Genomic DNA, 20,271 nt, shown 5'->3' with positions numbered 1-20,271 from the left:
GCCTAGTCATAACACTTTAACAGTCACCATTCCCATTATATTCCCCATCTGCCCTCCCACTTCCACGTCCCTTCGATGGGATGTCTTGGTGCTGCCGATGTTCCTCCTCGCTTTGCAAACCGTTCAAACTCTGGAGCAAAGGTTGCAAATCATGCAAAATTATGCAGTGTTTTGTGATTTTCTAGGCTGAGATCCACCAAGCTAATTGTACTCATCACCCTAATTGGATTTAGGCTCTCTCTTGTGCTCTCACTCTCAAATAAACCCAAGGCACGGAGCAGGAGCAGGCAGCTGCTGTCGCGACAGGCAGAAGCATGTTGTGGGTAACAAGATGCTGACGGCTGCCAACAAAGCAGCGCTTTGGGAAGATAACCCCCGGTGATAACGGCATCACCTGGCACACAGAAACTATCACCGCAATAAAGCTCAGCACCCGCTTCTGAAAAAGCCCTACAGCCCCAGCCCTTAGAGGAGCTCTGCCCTCACCTTCTGCCACACGCTCAGTAGGTGGAATCCCACCAGGAAAAGCTTAAATCAAGGCAGGGGACGCAAGAACAAGTTTTTAAAATAACGATATACGCATCTGTCAGAGAGCTGACTGCGTTCCCCAGCTCCTACTCAAATATGCTGGAAGGTCAAGGGAAAAGCCAGAAGAAATTCTCCAAGAGCAGTTTCTTCTCTGTTTCTCTTTAAGTGCTGTTGTTAAGGATCTGCAGTGACAGGCAGTAATGCCCCAGAGCACCAGCAGCCCCCCCCGAAGCCCCAGGACAGAGGAGGCTGTTCTGCCTTACCTCAGGTAAGTTTTCAGGGCACTAGTGATGGTCTTTATCTCCCACTCCGCACAGATCTCTGTTTCTGTTTCTGTGGCCATTTTGGGATCTAAGGAAAAAGACAAAAAAGAGAAGAGTGAACCAAGGTGAAGATAACACCGGCTCCCACCAGCTCGGCGGTGGGGCAAGACCGTCACGTCCCCTTTGATTCGCCATTCCCCAGCCCGGTGACCACAAGCTGATCCCCAACAGCCACTTCTGCAGGGAAGCAGAGCTCCTTACACGGGACGGGCCACGCTCACTTCCATGGGTCAAGCAACAAGAAATGAAAAACATTAATCACGAGCAACGAGGGTGGCAGTTTGACTCAAAGCGTGACATTACAGAGGGCGCAGGAGACCCGTGTTCAGTGACAGCGGTGACAGAGCAGGGCACAGACACGACATGGACCCAGACAAATGGAGACCCCCCTGGGGCTCAGCAGAAGATCCCAGCCCCAGGTAGGCTGTGAGGCGTTGCCACAGCCTAAACCAACGTGAGCAACAGCAGCAATGGTGACACGGCCTCTGTGGGAGGCGGCAGGACAGACAGGGTGGCAGAGGCAGCTCCAGGAATGTGCCACCAAGCGCCATCCTCACCAGCCCAATGCTGGCTGTGAGGTGGCCTTGGACTGGGAAGCTCCATCACCTCCCGGAGCAGGAAGACCCACGGGGATCCTGGGGACCACCATGACCCAGGAACCTCTCACCATTCCCAGGCTACATGAGGGGAGCAGGTACAAATGGTGACTCTGGGTCACACTTTGTGATGGCCTGATGCAAACTTTGACACGAGACCCTGGAGGAGACGGGCAGGAGTATCCTGAACCCACAGGACGCTCTCCCAGAGCCAGGCAGAGGGGAGAGGGATGGCTCCTGGGGCAGCCCTGGAGTGTGTCCATCTCAGTAAAGGTCAAACCAGCACCACGGGGCACACGGTGGGTCTGATGGCAGCGAGATGCCACCAGCACAGTACCACACAGAGACTCAGCCAGCCCTTCCCAGTTCTCCTGGCCACAGCTTGGTGTGAGGGGCACCTCTGCATCTCACTGCGCTCCCAGCCCCCAGCACCGCTCGTGGGAACCGGGCATCGGCACAGCCACGATGCCAACCTGCCCAGAGGAAATCCAGCCCATCGGGCTCTTGGTGCTCGTGCCGAGGGGGTTCAGGACCCCAGCACCCCCCACCCATATCCCACACCCTAGCTCTGCCCAGGGATTCACGGCACTGGCTCGCAGCTCCCATGGGAATCTTGGTGCCCGCTTGCCCTCCAGTTTCCAGCTCTGCGCAGTGCGAGTGCCTGGGGCCAGGAAGCCTCCGAAGCGCCCCTGTTTTTATTGTTGAATATTGCAGCATACTTTTCTCCATGTCCGCTGGGGCCTTCCCCTCCTTTCTGCATTTTTTCCCCTCCTATCTTTCCTTTTAAAAATTCCTTTAAAGAAACCAAGAAAAAAACTGTGCAGCTCTTCTGGACACTATAAATAGGAGGCTCCGGACTCTCGGCCCGTCGCTTCCTGAGGCGGATCTGAACTGGCCTCCTGCAGACCGTGCTCACGGGAATCTGCCGCTTTCAGCTTCTCCCTGGGCTCTGCAAACCACCCACCCACCCAGGCAGCCAGACTCCTTTGCACAAAGTTCCATCGTCAGATCAAATAAGGCGCTATTTTTACCGATTTCTGTGAAAACCACCTTAATGCTTTGACAATAAAAGAGCCCTCAGGAAGCAGCCACCGCTCCCTTCTTCGGCACCTCCACCCACGCCAGGACCCTGCGGCCACCGGGGCCGGAGCTGAGCTGGCCACAGTGTGGGGGTCCTGGGTGACCAGTGCCATCTGCACACACCGTCACGGATGGCATCTATTATTTTTAGAGCTTTGCTGACAATTACAGCCAGTCAGCTCGAAAGCCACCATCAGCTCGGCATTAAATGGCCGAGCCGTGGATACTTCACGCACAGCGCCGAGGACCAAGACTGAAGAGGGTGACAAAGCGAGGAGCCCTGTGCCGGTCACGGCTGTGGAGGAGCGAGGAGCAGGGCACAGAGGTGCCCCGTTTGCGGGCGTGGGGACATCATTTCTCTCCTGCTGGGATACTCCTTCACGAATGTTCTTTACTGACTCGTTCCTGGCATCTCTCAGCCGCTCCGGAGCTGAAGGCTTTGACGGCTGAGCGGGAGCTGGAAACCCAGCGGGGATCCTGCTCCCACCCAAATCCCTGGGAAACCTCCTCGGGAGACACGGCTGTGGCTCCTTTCAGTGAGAGGGACGTGCCAAGCGTCCCCGGCGAGGTGGAGCAGGCGCAGAGAGGCACTCACCGCCACCAAGGCCAAGCCTGACGCCAGATACAGCTGCCGACGCCATCTGGTCCCAGGGATGCAGCTCGGGGGGTATTTGTCTTCTCACAGACACGTATAATGCGCTTTTGAATTTTAAAGCAATAGGTAAGCATAGTGTAATTTTAAAACTAATTAAAAGAATGCACTGAATAAGAGTTAGGCTTTTCCCTGAAGGCAAAGGGTTTATTTTAATTAAAAAAAAACATCAAGAGGAGCACTTGAAAAAGTAAACATTTAAGAAATGTATATTCACACCAAGATCACGTGTGTCTCTCACAGCGATCGCACAAAGGAACACCAGCCCTCCTCGGCGATGCCACAGCAACTTCCTATTGCACTACCTTTTCCAGGAGGCAATTTTAACAGATTAAAGATAAGCTTGGCATAGGAAAACAAACAAACAAACAACAAAAAAAAAAACCAAAACCCACACAACAAAAAACCAACCAAACAAAAAAAACTCAACAAAAACCCCACCCTTTTTAAAAAAAAAAACAAAACCTTTTTAATAGCAAGGCCTTCACTGAAGCTGAACAAACAACTCAAGACTGGATGCCTTTTCCAAAGCTCATGCAGGAGTTTATAGGCGTGATTCATTCACGGAACACTGGGTGAAACTCTACGGCCGGTCTCGCAGAAAGGCTAGGAGCAGTTAATCAGTTCCCCTTGACCTTCAAATTTATGAGTCTGCAAAAAGTTCTCTGGTAGGTTACAGATGGAGCATGTGTCTCCCCAGGCAGAGATGGCTGCAGCCGGCACCGCAGCCAACTTGTGTCTCCGCGCAAGGACACACTCCCACACAAACTGGTGTAAATGGGAAACCAGGGACGGCAAAAGCACCCACAGGCCAAATTCAGAATTAACCCTGAAGTTGTGCATTACTGTAAATTACTAATCCCATGTCTCTTAGCAGATACGGAAAAGGCTGAAGCGAAAGGGTAAGGGGAAAGGAAGGGGAAATTTAACTTCCCCAAGCTTTTTATTCCAGCAGAGGCTGCAGGAAGCACTTTGCTCACCCCATGGCACTGCCAGCCCCGGCAGCATCACCCCCTTCCGCTTCTGCGTGGTCCCAAATGCCACACAGAACAGTGTTCCCGGCTCCCCAAGGCTGTGAGACCAAAGCGGGTCGTCACTGAACCAGCCTCTCACGGGGGACATCTGAGGAAAGACAAGGGAGCTGCAGAACTCCATGTCTATATCAAGAAGAAATTACATTGTGATTTTTTATAGCAGGATCTACATAGAAACTCAGAGGTGGGAGAGAATCCATTCCCCAAAAAAAGGGATTTGTTTTGCCGTTTTGCTTTCATTCTGGAGGCAAACCACAGCAGCAACGGTGGAGGGGATGGTGGCCCCATTGATCTCTGTGCCTTGGTCCCTGCAGACCCCAGGTGACAGGACGAGGCCCACGGGGCAGGGACGGGTGCGAGGGAAGCCCAGGCTGACCAGACACCCCCAACCCCACAGATCTGACGGAACCACAGCAGGACACTCGCCTGCGATGCCGGGATGTTCCCCAAAGCACAGCCCATCCCTACAGCCCCTGCACCAAGTCATTTCTCAGGAACTTCTCCATCTGCTTCCTGCGGACGGAGAAAACTGCTGCCGTAAGAGCTGGTTTCAATTCCTCCCCAGTTTCTCCACGGGAAGGGGAACCACCCCATCACCCAGCTGTAATTCTCTCACCAGCCCTTGTGGCTCACATTGGGAAGGAGTGAGAAGAGCGGATCAGACCCTGTAATGCTCCACCAGCCTCAGTGCCAGGTCTCAGCAGTGGGTCTGCTGGTACCACCGCTGTCCTGTGCACACAGGCTTCCACAATAAACCCTTTCACAGGAGCTCCGACCGACAAAAGTTTGTATATTTGTTGGGTTTTGTCCTCATTTTGATGGCACATGGTGACGGTGAAGGCTCGGGAAAGGCAGCTTGCTCTGCCATGGATGACCTGCCTCCCACCAGCCCTGGGGGAGGCCCATCTGGGAGGGACTCTTGATCAGGGAGGGGAGCCATAGGACGAGGGGGAACAATTTTACACTGAGAGAGGGGAGATTAAGATGAGATCTCAGGGAGAACTTCTTTGCTGTGAGGGTGGTGAGAGCCTGGCCCAGGTTGCCCAGAGAAGCTGTGGCTGCCCCATCCCTGGAGGGGTTCAAGGCCAGGTTGGAGGGGGCTTGGAGCAACCTGCTCTGGTGGGAGGTGTCCCTGCCCAGGGCAGGGGGTGGCACTGGGGGGGCTTTAAGGTCCCTTCTCACCCAAACCATTCTGTGATTCTATGATCCCCCGTTTCAGCCCAGTTTAGACAAAAACAAGCTGTTCTGCCTGAGCCCGGGACCTGCGCTGCCCCTGACCCGGCTGCTGCCCACGGGAAGGCTCTGCCCCGGGTTGGCCAAGCACGGTGCCGACCTCCTGCCAAGACACCTCCTGCCAAAGGCCTTCCCAACAGCGTCACTGACACCCGCCACCGCGCAGGGAAACTTGATCTTTTTGCCATTTAAACTGTATGTGAATCAGCAACGCTGCCCACATTCATTTCTAAATATAAGGGAGACCTGAAGTGGTGAGCACAATCTGGCTGCTCCGCTCAGGAGGGCTGGAGCCGAACACGAGGGCTGGAGCGGAGCGGTGCCGCAACCGGCACGGGGTGAGAGCCGAGGGCAGCCCGCAACAGAAAGGGATTTGACCAGGGACACTTTTCTGTTCGACACTGACTTTACAGCCAGCCTAGGAGTGTGGAAGATGATTTAAGCGGCTGTGATTTGGAGAAAGATACGCAGTCACGGGTTTGCAAAGCGTCCTGGTGATCAATGGCGCGGGAGATCCCCAAAGCGGGTCCCACTTCCCGCAGCCAGCACTCACTCGCCTGACGAGGCTCCCAGCCCCGACAACTAACAAAGACGTGCCGGGACAAAGAAAAACCACCGGCCATACATCACCGCGTTATGAGACATGAGGTTGACAGCTGAGTGGCTTCAGTCGCTGAGGAGATAATGGATGCTGGATGGTGTCCAAAACTCCGGATCCCTCCCAGCTCCGCAGAGCTCTTAAAACCAAGCAAGTTTTGCCATCTGTCACGGCCCCGCCGCCTCGACCCAGAGCTGACACAGCCCGAGACCACCCTTGCGAGGAGAAAACAGGGCCCGTTGCTCTGCTAGCTCAGGAGCTGATGGACACTGGCATGGAAAGCCCGAGCAGAGGACCCGGCATGGAAAGCACGAGCAGAAGACCCAGCCTATCTGACTGCTGTGCCCCGGGGGCACCCCATCCCCAGCCTATTTTTATCAGGGGGCAGCAACACTCTTTAACCGATGCTCTCGCGCCACAGTGCCAAAAGTGTGTGCCATGAGACAGCTCTGGCTTATCTGCTGCACTTGGGTCGCTAGCGGGACATACTCACATGCCCCCGGACCTACGCCAAACTCCTGCTAATAAAAGAGAAAGAGTCAGTCACCAGCTCTTGTGACTGCAGTGAACTTTCCAAATGCCAGAGCAAAACCGGAGCAGAGAGGTCCCCTTGCGTCAGCCCCTGATTTAGAGCCTTACCCTTCTGCTTTCTAATTATCCCTAGATTATCAATTTTGCGTAGGTTAACACTGACACCCTTAACAGCCACCATGGGCTTTGCTCAGTGAACATCTTAATGGTGGGAAAAGAAGGGGGGATTGGAAGAGGAGAAGGAAAAGTGTTGAAAGTGGAACGCAACGGATTAAAACTTTTTGCAAGGAGAAATACAGAGAGAAGGGAGCACCGGGATTTTGTGAGGGCAAGGAAGAGGAAGTCATGTTGCAAAGGAATGATAATAAGCGAATGGAAAGTGGAAGAACCACCACAAATGTCACTCATTGCCCCCAAGGAGTCACAAACACATTCATAAGGGTGCTACCAAATTATGAAGCATGTTTCCTCATGATTACACCTATTTCACAGGTGGTTTTGCCAAGCCTGAGAAGCATGAGCTGGAGCTGGTGGAGGGCAGCTCCTGCTCCTCCAACCCAACTGTGTGTTCTCTCAAAACGGTTCTTCAAAGGTCCATCTCATGTATGTCTGGACGGGGGCTGCAGCTGGGGATGGAAACGCCACCTGATAGTTCAGGGGGTGTCACACAGAGCCACAGCCCACCTCAGCACCAGCCCGGACCCCAGAGAAGGGCACAGGGGGCAGGGGAGGTTCTGCTGGAGGGGCCAAGGCCTGGGAAGGCAGCAAAAAGACCAAAGAGGGGAACAGTTCACATTTTCTGGGGGGTCAAGTTTAACCCCTGAGCTACGGCTGACACAGAAGCTGGGAGTCAGGCTACAGATTCTCCAACGCAGACCAACAAGCATGACCCCACACAGGGATTTGCACGGCTATGGGGTGATGGGAACCCACCACCAACAACAACAACAAGGAACCGCTCCAGGAAAAGCCAGCCGTAGTGGCCCCAGAGCTGCACCAGGAACAACCACCAGCTCACTGACCATCAAAGACTCATTTGCTCCTACATGTTTTGGTGCTCAGATTAGGGAATGCTGGTTCAGGACACAAAGACACTTACAGCAAACACCACAGCCTCTCTCTTGCCACCACACCATCTTCTGAAGGCTGCTGCAGGGTGGCTGCACAGGGTGACCAGTGCTCAAAGAGCCCCACCATGTCAACACCCAGCCCTGCCGTGGCGTGACTCGACACCTTCTCTCCTCCTGAGCACCCAGAACCGCCGGACCCGATGCCTCAAGCATGAGGGAAATGCGTGCTTGAAAGGTCTGGGCAAGACCGTGTTAGAACAGGCACAAGACTGTCCAAGGGGAAAGTCAGAAGTGCCACAGGCAGCATGCAACACGCAAGAGAAAATAATTAAAAAGTATTCTGGGAACAACGTGGCAGGTAGGAGATTAAAAACCAAAGCTTTCAGCTATTTCTTTGAAGATTTCAGTTTGCATTTGGGAAGGCTGCCAAACGTTGTAGCGCATGTGAGCAGGACACCAGTGACTGCACCAGGAGACCTTCCAAAGCAACGTCCTACATGAGTCCTACCTTCGCAACCTGCCAGTGGTGCCCCGGGACCTCCTGGCCTCTAACAGCACGTGGCCCTAAGAGCACATTCACCACGATTAGGTACCCCGGCGAGAGCCTCCATTCTTGGCTGGCAAGACTTCAAAGCAGCACAATCTACTTGCCTTTAACAAAATACAAGATACTTACCCATTAATATAGTCAACAGCTTTTGAACTCTGGAGTTTACTCCAACGATTCGGTAGAGCCCTTGCTCATTGATCCCTAGGAAAAACAAAGAGCTTATTAGGAGAATGTCAAAAGAGCTACTGACATTTCTTTCATTTCTTTAGCTTCTCTAATAGCAAAAATAATTAAACCCTCTCACTAACTACATACAAAATTATAGAAGAGAGTAAAATTTGATTTTGATGTCAGGGCTTTCATGTACTGATTAAAAGTCTTACCCCCCAACTAGCTCAATAATAAAAGATCCAAGGACATCCTTCCACCACAGCACTAGCAGCTGGGAGTACGGCTGCTCCGTAAAGGATGTGCTCTTTACATACAACACAACGGGCAGGTTTGGATAATTTGGCCGTGTTTCTTCAGGCTGAGGTCTGGGACTTTTGCATGTTCTTCACACAGGAATGAGAACCAAATGACTTACCAGGGCCGAGAGCAGCCAAAGGACATGGTGAGAGAAGCCCCTTCCCACCGAAGCGCCCCAGGCTGCGTGTGCTGCACCTCCCCGGCTGGAGCTCCCCCAGCTCCCCCCAGGAACTGCACTTGCTGTTTGTTCTCATCTACCCATTTGTTTCTTTTTATTTTTATTTTTTTTTTAAATTTATTTGCTCCCATCTGACTTTTAAACCATGACCTGGATGTTACAGAGAGCTGTGGCGAGAGTGAAAATCTCTGGGTATTGCCCTTCCTGTGAGATGCTGTGGATGCCCAGGAGCTCCCAGGTGCTCCTTTGCTCTCGACAGCAGTTTCTGCTCTGCGGCCGGTATTACAAGGGAAAACGTCACCTTTCAATGGCCCACAACATATTACATCGACCCCAGTGAAAGAACACAGGCAGAAATACTGCCAGCTCAGAGCCCTTCTCAGCCCAGAGTCTCCTGTGAGGCCTCTTTCCTACCTCATGCAGGCACCAGCATGCCCAGAAACCCCGCGAGAACCAGACCCGCATTTCACTGTGTGGGGGCTCAGACTCTAACAAGCGTCTGTATAGAAATAGTCTTTGCACGAGATTTAAGGGGAAGGACTGGAACACAGATCTGTGTGCTGTCCCACAGGAGAGGAAGTGGTTTGCAGCAGCACCGCACGAGGGGACGCTCAAATGAAGTCCCCAGCTCCGGTCCCTTCCCCCAGCTCGCACATCCAGGGCATTATTTCCCAACTCTGCCCCCAAGGTTTGCCGAGGCCCCGTTAACCCTGGCCACGGGGCAAGCATGGGTCCTGGCCAAGGCATCTGCCTGAGCACATTACAGCGTTCCTCTGATGTGGGTCTCTGAGGGTTAATGAATCAGTTTTTGTGGATGAAAAGAGCAGGTAAGCAACTGCTCCGCTGCAACAGCTGCGAGGCCGTCCCCCGAAACAAGACCATCTGGCAAACTGCGCTACCTCTTGTTTCGACAGCGTGGATGCACTTCTTGATAATGCTGAAGCCGATATTATCCAACTGGGCGGCTGAAAGGGAAGAGGAGAGAGAGCAGGGATAAACACCCGGCAGAGGGACGGCTCCACACCGAGCACAACACACCCCGCGGCCCTCACCGCCATCCCCAGCAACGCCGTGCCGCTGCTCGGACCAGGCGGGGAGGAAGGAGAAGGAGATAAATGAGGTGTTCGCGGAGGAAAGGCAGGAGCACAGTAGCTCGTACCAGGTGTAACCCAGGCAAGCACAGAGCGCTAAACCCCTCGCTTCAGCCTCCGCATCCCTCCCAAGCGGCACCTCCCACGCCTGCCCAGCAGCAGAGCCCCAGGCTCCGGCAGAGATTTACAGCTGCAGTTGGTCAAAATATTAATTTAGGATCAAGGTGAGATAACCCAAAGAGACCTTTGCCTGGGAAGTTGACACCAGGCTGCTTGGAAAAAAGAGGAATCTTTCATACTTATTTTTGACACAACACACCCTTGTAAACGGCACTCGAGGCAGCTCGCTTGATGAGTCCCTGGTAATTCCTATAAATCCTTTCAGCTCTCCACCCAGCTCACCAAGCCATCCCTGAGCTGGAGAGGTGCTTTCATCTCCATCACCCTCACTGGGGACCGCCTGCGTGTGTGGGGTACGGGACCGTCCTCCCAGGCTTTGCTGGTGGTGCCTTGGATTTCCTCTTGGGGCTTTTGAGGTGGTTTTGTGCAAATGCAGGTTTTTTCAAGGACAAGCCGTATGACAGGTTAGAGCACTGAAAAGTTACAGTAAAAGGAGAACTGGGAAAGAAACAAGTGGATGCAAGAAGCAGGAGATAACTGTGAAGGAAAATGGAGTAAAGAAAACAAAAGAAAGGTGAAAGCGTGGAGGTAAAAACATAACACAAAGCGGAGAGAGCTGACGACACGTGGCGGTGGAAGAGCTATTGGGACTGGGAGATGGGGGCGAATTTTGGGTCAAACCTCTGTCTGAAGCATCTGCTGTGCCCAGAGGGAGGGGACCTGTCCCTGGGGAGCCAGCCATGGCCCCCAGCAATGCCTGCGCCCTGCCTGCACCAGGCTTCGGGCAGACACTCCGTGGCCCCCCCGCCCGGCGATGCGAAAGCCCGGCTAAACAATATTGTCTGATGAATGCTATACATCACATCCCATTTACCCTCGCTCTCTGCAGACGTACACAGTTCAAGAACAGCCCCTTCTTTTATTAGTACAAATGAAATATTTATTTGGTGCAAATTAGGATGTCCTGAAGGCAGCTGACTCTGCCTGAGAGTAAGATCTAAAACATTTGTGTTAATGGAATGTAAAACTCAATTAACTCATGCCATTGCAGGTTTTCACATTTAATTTCAAGAAATTACTAATACGTGGATCCAAATACCTGCTGGAAGAATTTATCCCCTACTCACCCTTCCACCACGGCGTGGAAAACACTGCCTGCAGACAGCTATTTGTACAGGAAAATTACTTCCTCCCTGTATAAAGGTTTGGGAAACCCTTCACATGGCAGAAGCCTCACAAAGAGGGGGCTTCCAGTTTGAAGCCATTACCCCTTGTCCTATCACCACATGCCCTTGTAAAAATTTGTCTAAAAGCCCAGCTTTCTTGTAGGCCCCCGTCAGATACTGGAAGGGGCTCTAAGATGGAGCCCCCTTAGGGACTGGAAGGGGCTCGAAGGTCTCCCCGGAGCCTTCTCTTCCCCAGGCTGAACCCCCCCAACTCTCAGCCTGTCCTCACAGCAGAGGGGTCACACAACAGGACTGTGCACAACACGGCTGCACAGCTTAAGATGTTGAACCCCAGAAGGTAGGAAAAGCATAGCATTAGCTTAAAAGCAGATGACTTTACATCTGCACAGACCTGAGGGAATGCCATGTTGTAAGAAAAAGCCACAAAATTGCATTTTACAGAGAGCACAGCCCAGGGCTGGCAATGTCCTCACAGCAAGGCACGTGCAAATTTTACTCCTTTGCATTCCCCCTGTTCACATCATTTATTTAAACACAGATTCACCGCTGCTCCATAACAAGCCGCCTGCTCACTGGCTGCCTGTGGCTTGCAGGGTGCAGTCCCTTACTAATCACTTGTTTTGAGCTGCTGGTGGTGGTTCTCGTGTGATGAATGGCACAAGAACCTGAAACACTGAAACAGTAAAACAGCTCTATTATATTTTTCTGGGCAAGCACACCGAGGAGCGGAGCCAACATAAGCACACAAGTTGCAGGATGCCTGTGCCATAGGATGTGCGAATATACAGAAGCTCCAGAGCCCTTTGCTGGGCACGGGGAGGGCTCTCCAGCACCACTCCCAACCACTCCAAGCGCAGATGCTGCATGAAACCAGCCCTCGATCAGTGGGGCACAGCCTACCCTACCCCACACCACTGATAAACACAAGCACGGGGGTACCTGAGAAGCAGGAAACCACACCAAAAGGGCATAGAAACCCTTTTGTGCAGGAAAACCCTGGTCTTATTCACCTTGGCTTCATACTGGCCATGACCCTGATGCTTCGGTTTTCCTGCAGAGTGCTGTTCAGCCAACAGAGTTCACCATTTCAGGCGCTCTGCCTCACAATTTAAGTGCCAACCCATTCCCATCAGCAAAGGCAATGCACTGTTGCACACACACACATACACACTTATCTGACCTTCACGTTGCATCATATGTCTAGTGCTACTGAGCTGGTCTCATCCTGGTCTATTTTTGCCGAGCAGATTATTTCTATTTAATCCATTAATACCTTTCCTTTACCCTGATATGGCATATCAGAGCATGGGTAAGGGGGGAAGAAGACGGAATCAGCTCCATTCAGCCTCAGGCAGCTCCAGCTGTGTGCGCATCAGTCAAAGCAAGCTCTTGTGCTGACCCCACCATGCGTCTCCATGCCGTGCCACGGTGATTACTGGTATGAGTTCTCTCAAAGACCTTATGGAATTAAGAGCCACGGAGGAAGGGAGAAACCAAGAAGCAGAGACCAGAGAGAAATGAGTTTTCAAGTCTTACTTCAAGTCTCCAATGACCAGCGAGCGGCCAAGATTGGGAAACGAAGGTTGCTGGGGAGGGCCAGGCCACCAAAAAAAGCACACCAGCAGACAGGGCAGTCCAGGGACTCGAGGTCTATGAAGAGCTTATGAAAACAAAGACAGCTTTTGAAGGGGTCCTGAACTAACAGGGAACCAAGAGGATATGGAAAAAGGAGAGGGAGATGGTGGGGAGGGGAAGGGAAAGGAGTTCTTCTGTAATTTTCCATGCAATAAGCACAAATGGCCTGGAGGATTTGTTTCCCCAGAGCAGGGCAAGTCCTCCCGGTTTGCAAACTAGTGCATCTAAATTCATCTGGCTCTCGCGGTTCACTGACACCCCCTCGCCCCCACCGCTCGGCACCGCTTCCTCCCGGCTCCCAAAGAAGATTACGATAAATCACCCTGTAGGCCGATGGCCATCTGGCCACACAGCAGGATGTAAAACCCAAAAACTCTGCAAAATTAGATAGTGGCCAAAAAGCAGCCCTCGCTACAGCACCGCCAGTCTCTCTCAGACTAACATAAGTGCAGGCAGGAAGTGGAGGGATACAGGCTTTCGGGGTCAGGAATTGCATCCGGACTCCACTCAATCATTGCACTCATTTCCAGCCCTTATAGGAAGCTCCCGAATCAAGGGCCGCGTGGCAAAAAGCCAGTCTCGGAATCAATTTTAAGTGTAGCTGGTGAGGCAAGCAGTTCGCTGCAGACATGGCTTTAATGAGGGCTAAAGCAGAGTCAGATGTCTGAGCATACCAGTGGCAGCCCCAGTCGGAGGCGTATGGGAAGATAATTGCCACCAGACGGCTCGGGAACACTGCTACATAAGGAGCCTCCAGCCGAGGGTCCCCCAAAGCGGGGAGAGAAGGGTCTACAGAGCAGACAAGGAGCATTCTTCTCATGTTTAAGACGGAGCATCAAAATGGAAGAGGCACTATAAGATAAACTTCACCGAAGCCTCCTCAGCTGATGAAACCGCAGCTTCACTCTCAGCTGGTGAAGACAAGTGGGGAGAAACTTGGCATTTGGTGTCTTCATCCACGTCTCGCTACCCTTTGCCTGGCGCTGAGAGAGAGGCACGGCGGCGCGGGGGCTGCAGCCACCACCGGCACAACGAACAACCTTCCAAAGGGCACAGGCTGGGAACCGACACAGGAGCTGCCGCAGCCTGGGGACAAACCGGCTTTCTCCTCAAAGCCACCAGCCTCCAGCGAGGGATGCATCCACGGGCTGGCTGGGGAAGGCACCCGCAGCAGCCCTCCGCCATGGGCAGGAGCAGCAGGAACCAGCAGCACCGCTCAGACCCTCCTGAGCATCACCCCGACAGCCCCACGGAGCGAGACGCTCCCCTCCGACACGTGGAAAACCCAGGAAGATAAGCTATTTAGGCACCTGCGGGTGAGCATAGTGCTGCCCACACCTCTGCCAACGCGGGCCCTTGATGAGGCTGTGCACAAGTAACCACGAGTAGAAGACCAGGCTCAGGGCACAGAAATAGCAGTGAAGAGCCCGGGTGGAGAACCATCACCCAGCCCTTACCCAAGGAAACCTTAAAAAGGCATTTAGGAGCCCCCACCTGGGGTTCGTTGCAAGCTTGGCAGCTGAAGACCGGGATCAGACAATACAAATAACCCTGGGAAGGTCATGGGCACACTTGACTCAAGCTCTTACCATCTCTAAAAGAGCCGCCGTTACTCTGCAGGATGACTCCAGGCTAAGTCACAGCCCCAGGAGAATATCTGGCTGACAGCACGTAAGATGGGAAGGTCGCGGTTTGACAAGCGCTGCTTTCAGAAGCAGTAATTACTTCACCAATTGCTTCACCAATCTTTCCTCCCGCCCCCATCCCTAATGTTTTCTTTGCTTTTGCATCACCCCTCAACAAAGTTTAGAAAAGGGTTATTTTAACATGTTTCTTGGAGCCAAATCACCACATATAGCCCTGGCAGAGCCTGAGGCTGGGTGCAGGGACAGGGAGCAGTGACAGGGCATGGCCAGGACAGGACAGTCGAGCAAGGCCTGCTGTTTCTGCCTCAAAAAACTCATTTTTCCCCTCTGTAAAATGGAGAAAAGACAGAGCTGTTCTAAGCAGACTTCACATCCAGCTGGGGCATCAGCCATCCTGTCCTTCACCAGTGCGAGGACCATTTAACTCTGCGAGGACCATCTGGGGCACACAAAGCCAAGAGGAAAACACGGGGATGAGATGGATGCAGGGCTGACGACATGGAGGACCAGCAGAGAAGGGAGAAGCCACAGCGGAGAAAGAGGAGAAAGGAGGAAAGAGACTGTTTTGTGCAAGGGCTGAAAATGGGTGCGAGGAACATTATCTGCAAATTATACCTATTATTATGAGAAAAATGCTTCTACTCAAGATGAAAATGCCCTGTCTGAGGCAGCGTAAAAATGAACTATTTACTAACCATCAACCCAGGCTGGGCTCCCGTGTGACCGATGACTTTGGGGGAAGGAGGGAAGGGATCAGAGTTTTGAGTATTGCAATTATGGCAATTCAAACCTACTGGGAAATGGCTCAATTAAGGGTTTTCAAATACAGGACGTAAGAGCCAGGACCAGGTGCAACCACTCCTCTAACAAGAAAAACAAGTGCTTTCTTGACTCAAGTCTTTGATTGCCCAAACTACAATACAAACAGCATTTTTTTTTTTTAGGGGCTCTTGTTGACAATCCCGATCAGGTGGGACCTCCCTACTCTTTATATTTTTGCTCCAGTTCCCCTTTGGGAAAGGCCTGTTCATCCTCCACATTCTGTGGTTCAGAAAGAAGAGCTGGTTGGTCTAAGATGCCACCTCCAGACGTTGGCTGTGATAAGTTGGCCCTGGGACATGCCAGCAGCCCCTGCACCACCGCTGCAGCCTGGGGACACCAGGGTGCAGGACAGGCTGGAGGGGACGCACCCCGAAGTGCCAGAGCAATGTCTTGGCACCGCTTTCCATGGTCCCACGTCCCAACACCAAGTTTCTGCACCAGTTCCCTGCTAGGTGGCAGATCCAGCTCCTCCCTGGGGCCACCCTGCAGTGCCCACACCGAGCCCCGTCACCCCACACCACCCCTGGCCCAGGGGAGCACAGCACAGCCCGGTGTCCCCACTGCCGGCAACTCAGCCTTTCCTGCTGACCCACCAATGTCTGCACACCCCACCCAGCACTGCCTCCTTCTCAGGATCTGCTGTGGAAAGAAATACTTACTGCCTTCGCTTTGGTTGTCCTTGTTTGAGTTGTAGACCTGGAAAACACAAGAAGAAAGTCTTATGAAGACCCTGGCTCCACCTGGGAAGGGGCTGCTGACACGTCTGGTGTCACCCCCGACTGGCAACAGCTCTCAGGAGGACCTCCCTCAACCTCCCCAACGATCATCACAGCCTTCTGGATTCGAAACCTCAGGTCGCCACCAGGACAGTTCTTAAAACAAGAGAATGCAAATGGGGTGGACTAGGTAAAAACAGAAATTAATGGCACTTTTAAACAAAACGCAGGTAGGAATTCTCTCCTCTCTGCTCTTCTCAAAGACACACATGAGGATATAAACTTAGAGCAAAGCAGACAATTCCCTTTACATCTTCTGGGCATTACAGCAACATCTGGTAGGTGCGACTCAGGCAAGGAGGAGGAGGCCACCCTCACAAGTACTTACAGCCTGAATGAATGAGTCAAGCAACAAGTAAGAGAGGAAAAGAAATGTCATTAATTTAGAGAGGACGTGAAATGCAGAAGGATGAGGTGATGCATCCAGCGCTGCCGGGGACAGAGCCACCCTCTGAGCCAAGGCTGGGGCTTCATCCCAAGACTCTCCTGTCCTCAAATATCCATGCTCTTCCTCCTGTCCTGATCACTACTACAGCTTGGCTGCTTTAGAGCAAAGTAATGTTTCAGTGGATACAGAAAAAGGGGAAAAACAACTGCAGAAGGTTTTAATCACAGTCTGAGGATGCTTTAAAAGCCCAGCATAATGAGAACCGTGGCTGTAAGGAGATCAGCCTTCAGACAGGTTGTATTTCTCAGGCTCAACAGAGTAAAATGTTTTCAAATAATCCTTCATCAAGCCAGAGCCCCAACAGAAACACACACACACACCCCGGCGGCTCCACCAGCATCAGAAGCTGGAGCCGAGCGTGGCAGCATCCCTTCGAACAGGAAAAAAGGGCTGTGCAGGCTGTGCACACCCTTCCTCTGCCGGGAACAAAGCCGGGAGCCCCCTTCCACCGGCAGCGACGCGCAGGGAGCTGATTTAATCACATGCCACCTCCAGAAATAGCAAGCGGGGAAGGAAAGTTTCCAAAGGCGATGTTGATAGCAACACAGAAGGCAGCAACGGCCGACACAGGCGAGGGGAGCGGGGAGGAGGAGAGGCTTGGATCCGCAGGCAGGCGTTTCTCCACCTTCCCCACTGCAGCCTTCTAATTAATGATATTAACACTGAGGACAGAGACTCAGACGCTGCCCCTGGGTGCGAGGGTCTGTGCGCTTCCAGTGGGGTCCCTGCTGTCGGGATGTGCCCTGAGAGCTCCAGCAGAAGCACGAGGCCGGGAAGGTGACAGTACGATGTCCTCAAAGGACCGGTGCCAGCGGCAGCCGGGCACACACGCTGCTGCCCACAGCAGCCCTCGCCACCATGCTCACCCTGGGAGCCCCATCACCAGCCCAAGATCCCCATTACCCATACCAAAAACCCCACAAAAACGCTGTAACATAGCACATCACGGTTAGGCCACTTAAACAGATGCCCTTCATGGAGGTCATCAAAACACGGGCTGTTCTGTGCTCTCCCACCACCAGCCGTGGTCCCAGCCTTACACAGAACCACCGAAGCAGCAGCTTCATGGACAACTCTGTGGTGGCAACGAGGACACGAGCAGCTTCGCCCCACATGCCGGCTGCACTGCCAGTCAGGGCAGTGAGCTTAATGAGGGAGCTTCGTCAGCATTAAAGAATGCAATGACCCGGTTCATGTGTCTCCTACAGGTTTAACAGAGGGAGACCTGTCCCTCAATGCCATCCACAGCACGGCACCAGCCAGAGGGGTGAATCAGCCCCACCACCCAGGACGTGCTTGGGGAAGCAAAATCTTACAGTGCAGCTCAAAACTGAGGGTCTGAGCAGAGACTGACCCCCTCACCACTAATTCCCACTCTTTCTGGAACCCTTCCCAAGGAGAACCTTCCCTCTCCCCCTCCCAGGCACCCAGCTATGCAACGCAAGGCAAAGCAGAGGTTTTTGTTTGCAGGAGAAATCCATCATCTCACATCTGGAAACTGGGGGATGATTCAGCAGCAAAACCAGCTGTAGTCAGCAAGTGAGTTTTCCTCCAGGAACAGTGTTTATACCAAGAAAATAAAATAAGCGAAAAGAGGGAAGGAAACCAACAGCAGGCTCCTCCGCCAGTGGTGCCGCCTGGTAGCCCTGGCCGTGAAGTCAGCCTTCCCTAAAGAAGTCCTTCTCTCCAACTTCAGCACCTCTGTCGAGGACCCATTGAGGGGACCAGGGACACAGCTTGAGGTAAGTCTGATTCAAAGGTTTGGAGATGCACAGCCCTTCCTCAGGATCCTTCACTGAATTTCACTGAATTTTTAGAGTTGGAAGGGACCATAGAGATCATCTAGTCCAACTCCCCTGCTGAAGCAGGATTGCCCAGAGCATGTTAGATTCAAGTTCGTCACTCCGCCCTGACTCACCCCAGACATGTAGGTTAATAATATATACAATAAGAGTGAGGCAGCTCTTAAAGCTTTGCTTTCCACTTACAGCCAGGTTACTAGCCAAGAAGCCCACCCTGCCAGCCCCCTGCTTCGCCTGGGGCTGCGATCCCAGCCCAGCCACTGCCCTTGCTGGGCGCACACCAGCTCCTGTGCTGGGGACACCTGAATATTTTCCAATTCTCCTGGGTCAACCCAGGTTTCAGGCATTTGCTCCAGCACTGGACACGCTTCCTGGCCCAGATTCTACCTCCTGTCCTTCTCCCAGTGGCTTCCTCTGCTGCCCAGGCCTGAGGGACCACTCACGCAGCTCAAGGGATGCTGCACAGCGCATCAGCGACAGTGAAAAATGCGTCTGCCTGCAGATTTGCTCTTCCAGTTTGGTTACACCAAACAATAGAGAGGTTGTTAATCATCAGAGACTGTTCTTTAAAAAAAAAAAAGGGAAAAGGACAGACAAGGAAACACAATATGCTTATGCCATTAATTGCAAAGTATGCACACAGTGAAAAGGAAATTTCATGCAGAGGTCAACTATGCAACCATAAAACAAGGAGATACTGTCATCCTACATCCATCTTGTTAAGGACAAACCTTTTATCCATTGTCAGTGTGTTAAACCATTAACAACACTCCACAACATCAGGGTTTTAACCCAGCCCCAATTCTGTAATATCACTTCCTTTTCCAAGAAAAACACTGCTTTTAAAAAGAAATTCTTTTCCTACACCGCCTCAAGCCTTTCGCAGAGAGAGATTTTTTTAGGATAAGAGAAAGTTTCCAAGTTTGAAGAAAGCTCTGCTGTGTAAGAGGTCCAAGAGTAACCCCAAGGGCCGTCATCTGCCCCGCTGTCAAAATCCTGCCCTTCGGCAAGGCTGGCCCAGCCCGCAGAGACCCTCGGGGTCTTGGCACGGCAAAGGTCACTCCTGCCCAGCTCCCCTTTACGGATATTAATATTCCACTCTTTCCAGAAGAGCTTCGATAATATGCAGGGCTTAAAGCACAAGGATGCATTTTAAGATTAAGGCTCATATGCAAGTCAGCCAGTTGATGGACCAACCTTTCCCCCTGCGAAAGCGTGCTGAATCTTAAAGAGGTTCTTACTGTTCATTAAACCCAAGTCTCCATTGATTACTGACAAAAATAAAGTTGCAGATTGTTCAGACAGGAGCATTTTTACTCTACGACATCCTCCTTGGAACTCCACCACGCTGTTACGCTGTCAATTCATCTTCACAGCACCGCAGAAAGTTATAAATCCAGCATATGGAAAATCTCAGCCCACCACTGCACTGGTCTGTGGGTGCAGCCAGTGTGGAGACCACAGGTAGTCCTCCTTCACCATGTTTGAATCTGCACAGGCAACGATCCACCACTGCCCGCCAGCCACACAGAGCCTCTGCCTGCAAGTATCTCTTGATATAGAATCATAGAATAGGTTGGGTTGGAAGGGATCTTAAAGACCATCCAGTGCCACCCCCTGCCCTGGGCAGGGACATCTTTAACTAAACCAGGTTGCTCAGAGCCACATCCAACTTGATCTGGAATGTTTCCAGGGATGGGGCAGCCACAGCTTCTCTGGGCAACCTGGGCCAGGCTCTCACCACCCTCACAGCAAAGAGGTTCTTCCCCACATCTCAGCTCAATCTCCCCTCTTTCAGTGTCAAACCCTTCCCCCTCCTCCTATGGCTCCCCTCCCTCATCCAGAGTCCCTCCCCAGCTTTCCTGGAGCCCCTTGAGGGGCTGGAAGGGGCTCTAAGGTCTCC

General features: G+C 52.5%; 1 protein-coding gene across 1 annotated transcript in view; it reads right to left on the bottom strand.

Annotated features, from left to right (window-relative positions):
• Nucleotides 1-20,271, bottom strand: part of ARHGAP26 (Rho GTPase activating protein 26) — a 137,840-nt gene that overhangs the window by 59,547 nt on the left and 58,022 nt on the right. Inside the window, exons 12-15 of the mRNA XM_074156467.1 lie at nucleotides 16,002-16,038; nucleotides 9,741-9,806; nucleotides 8,322-8,396; nucleotides 792-879 (exon numbers count right to left, since the gene is read on the bottom strand). Of these exons, the coding sequence (XP_074012568.1) occupies nucleotides 792-879; nucleotides 8,322-8,396; nucleotides 9,741-9,806; nucleotides 16,002-16,038 (266 nt within the window). The remainder of the gene's footprint in view (nucleotides 1-791; nucleotides 880-8,321; nucleotides 8,397-9,740; nucleotides 9,807-16,001; nucleotides 16,039-20,271) is intronic.

Source organism: Numenius arquata, chromosome 11 (assembly GCF_964106895.1).
Source record: "Numenius arquata chromosome 11, bNumArq3.hap1.1, whole genome shotgun sequence".
Classification (NCBI taxonomy): domain Eukaryota; kingdom Metazoa; phylum Chordata; class Aves; order Charadriiformes; family Scolopacidae; genus Numenius; species Numenius arquata.
This window is presented reverse-complemented; position numbering and strand designations above follow the sequence as displayed.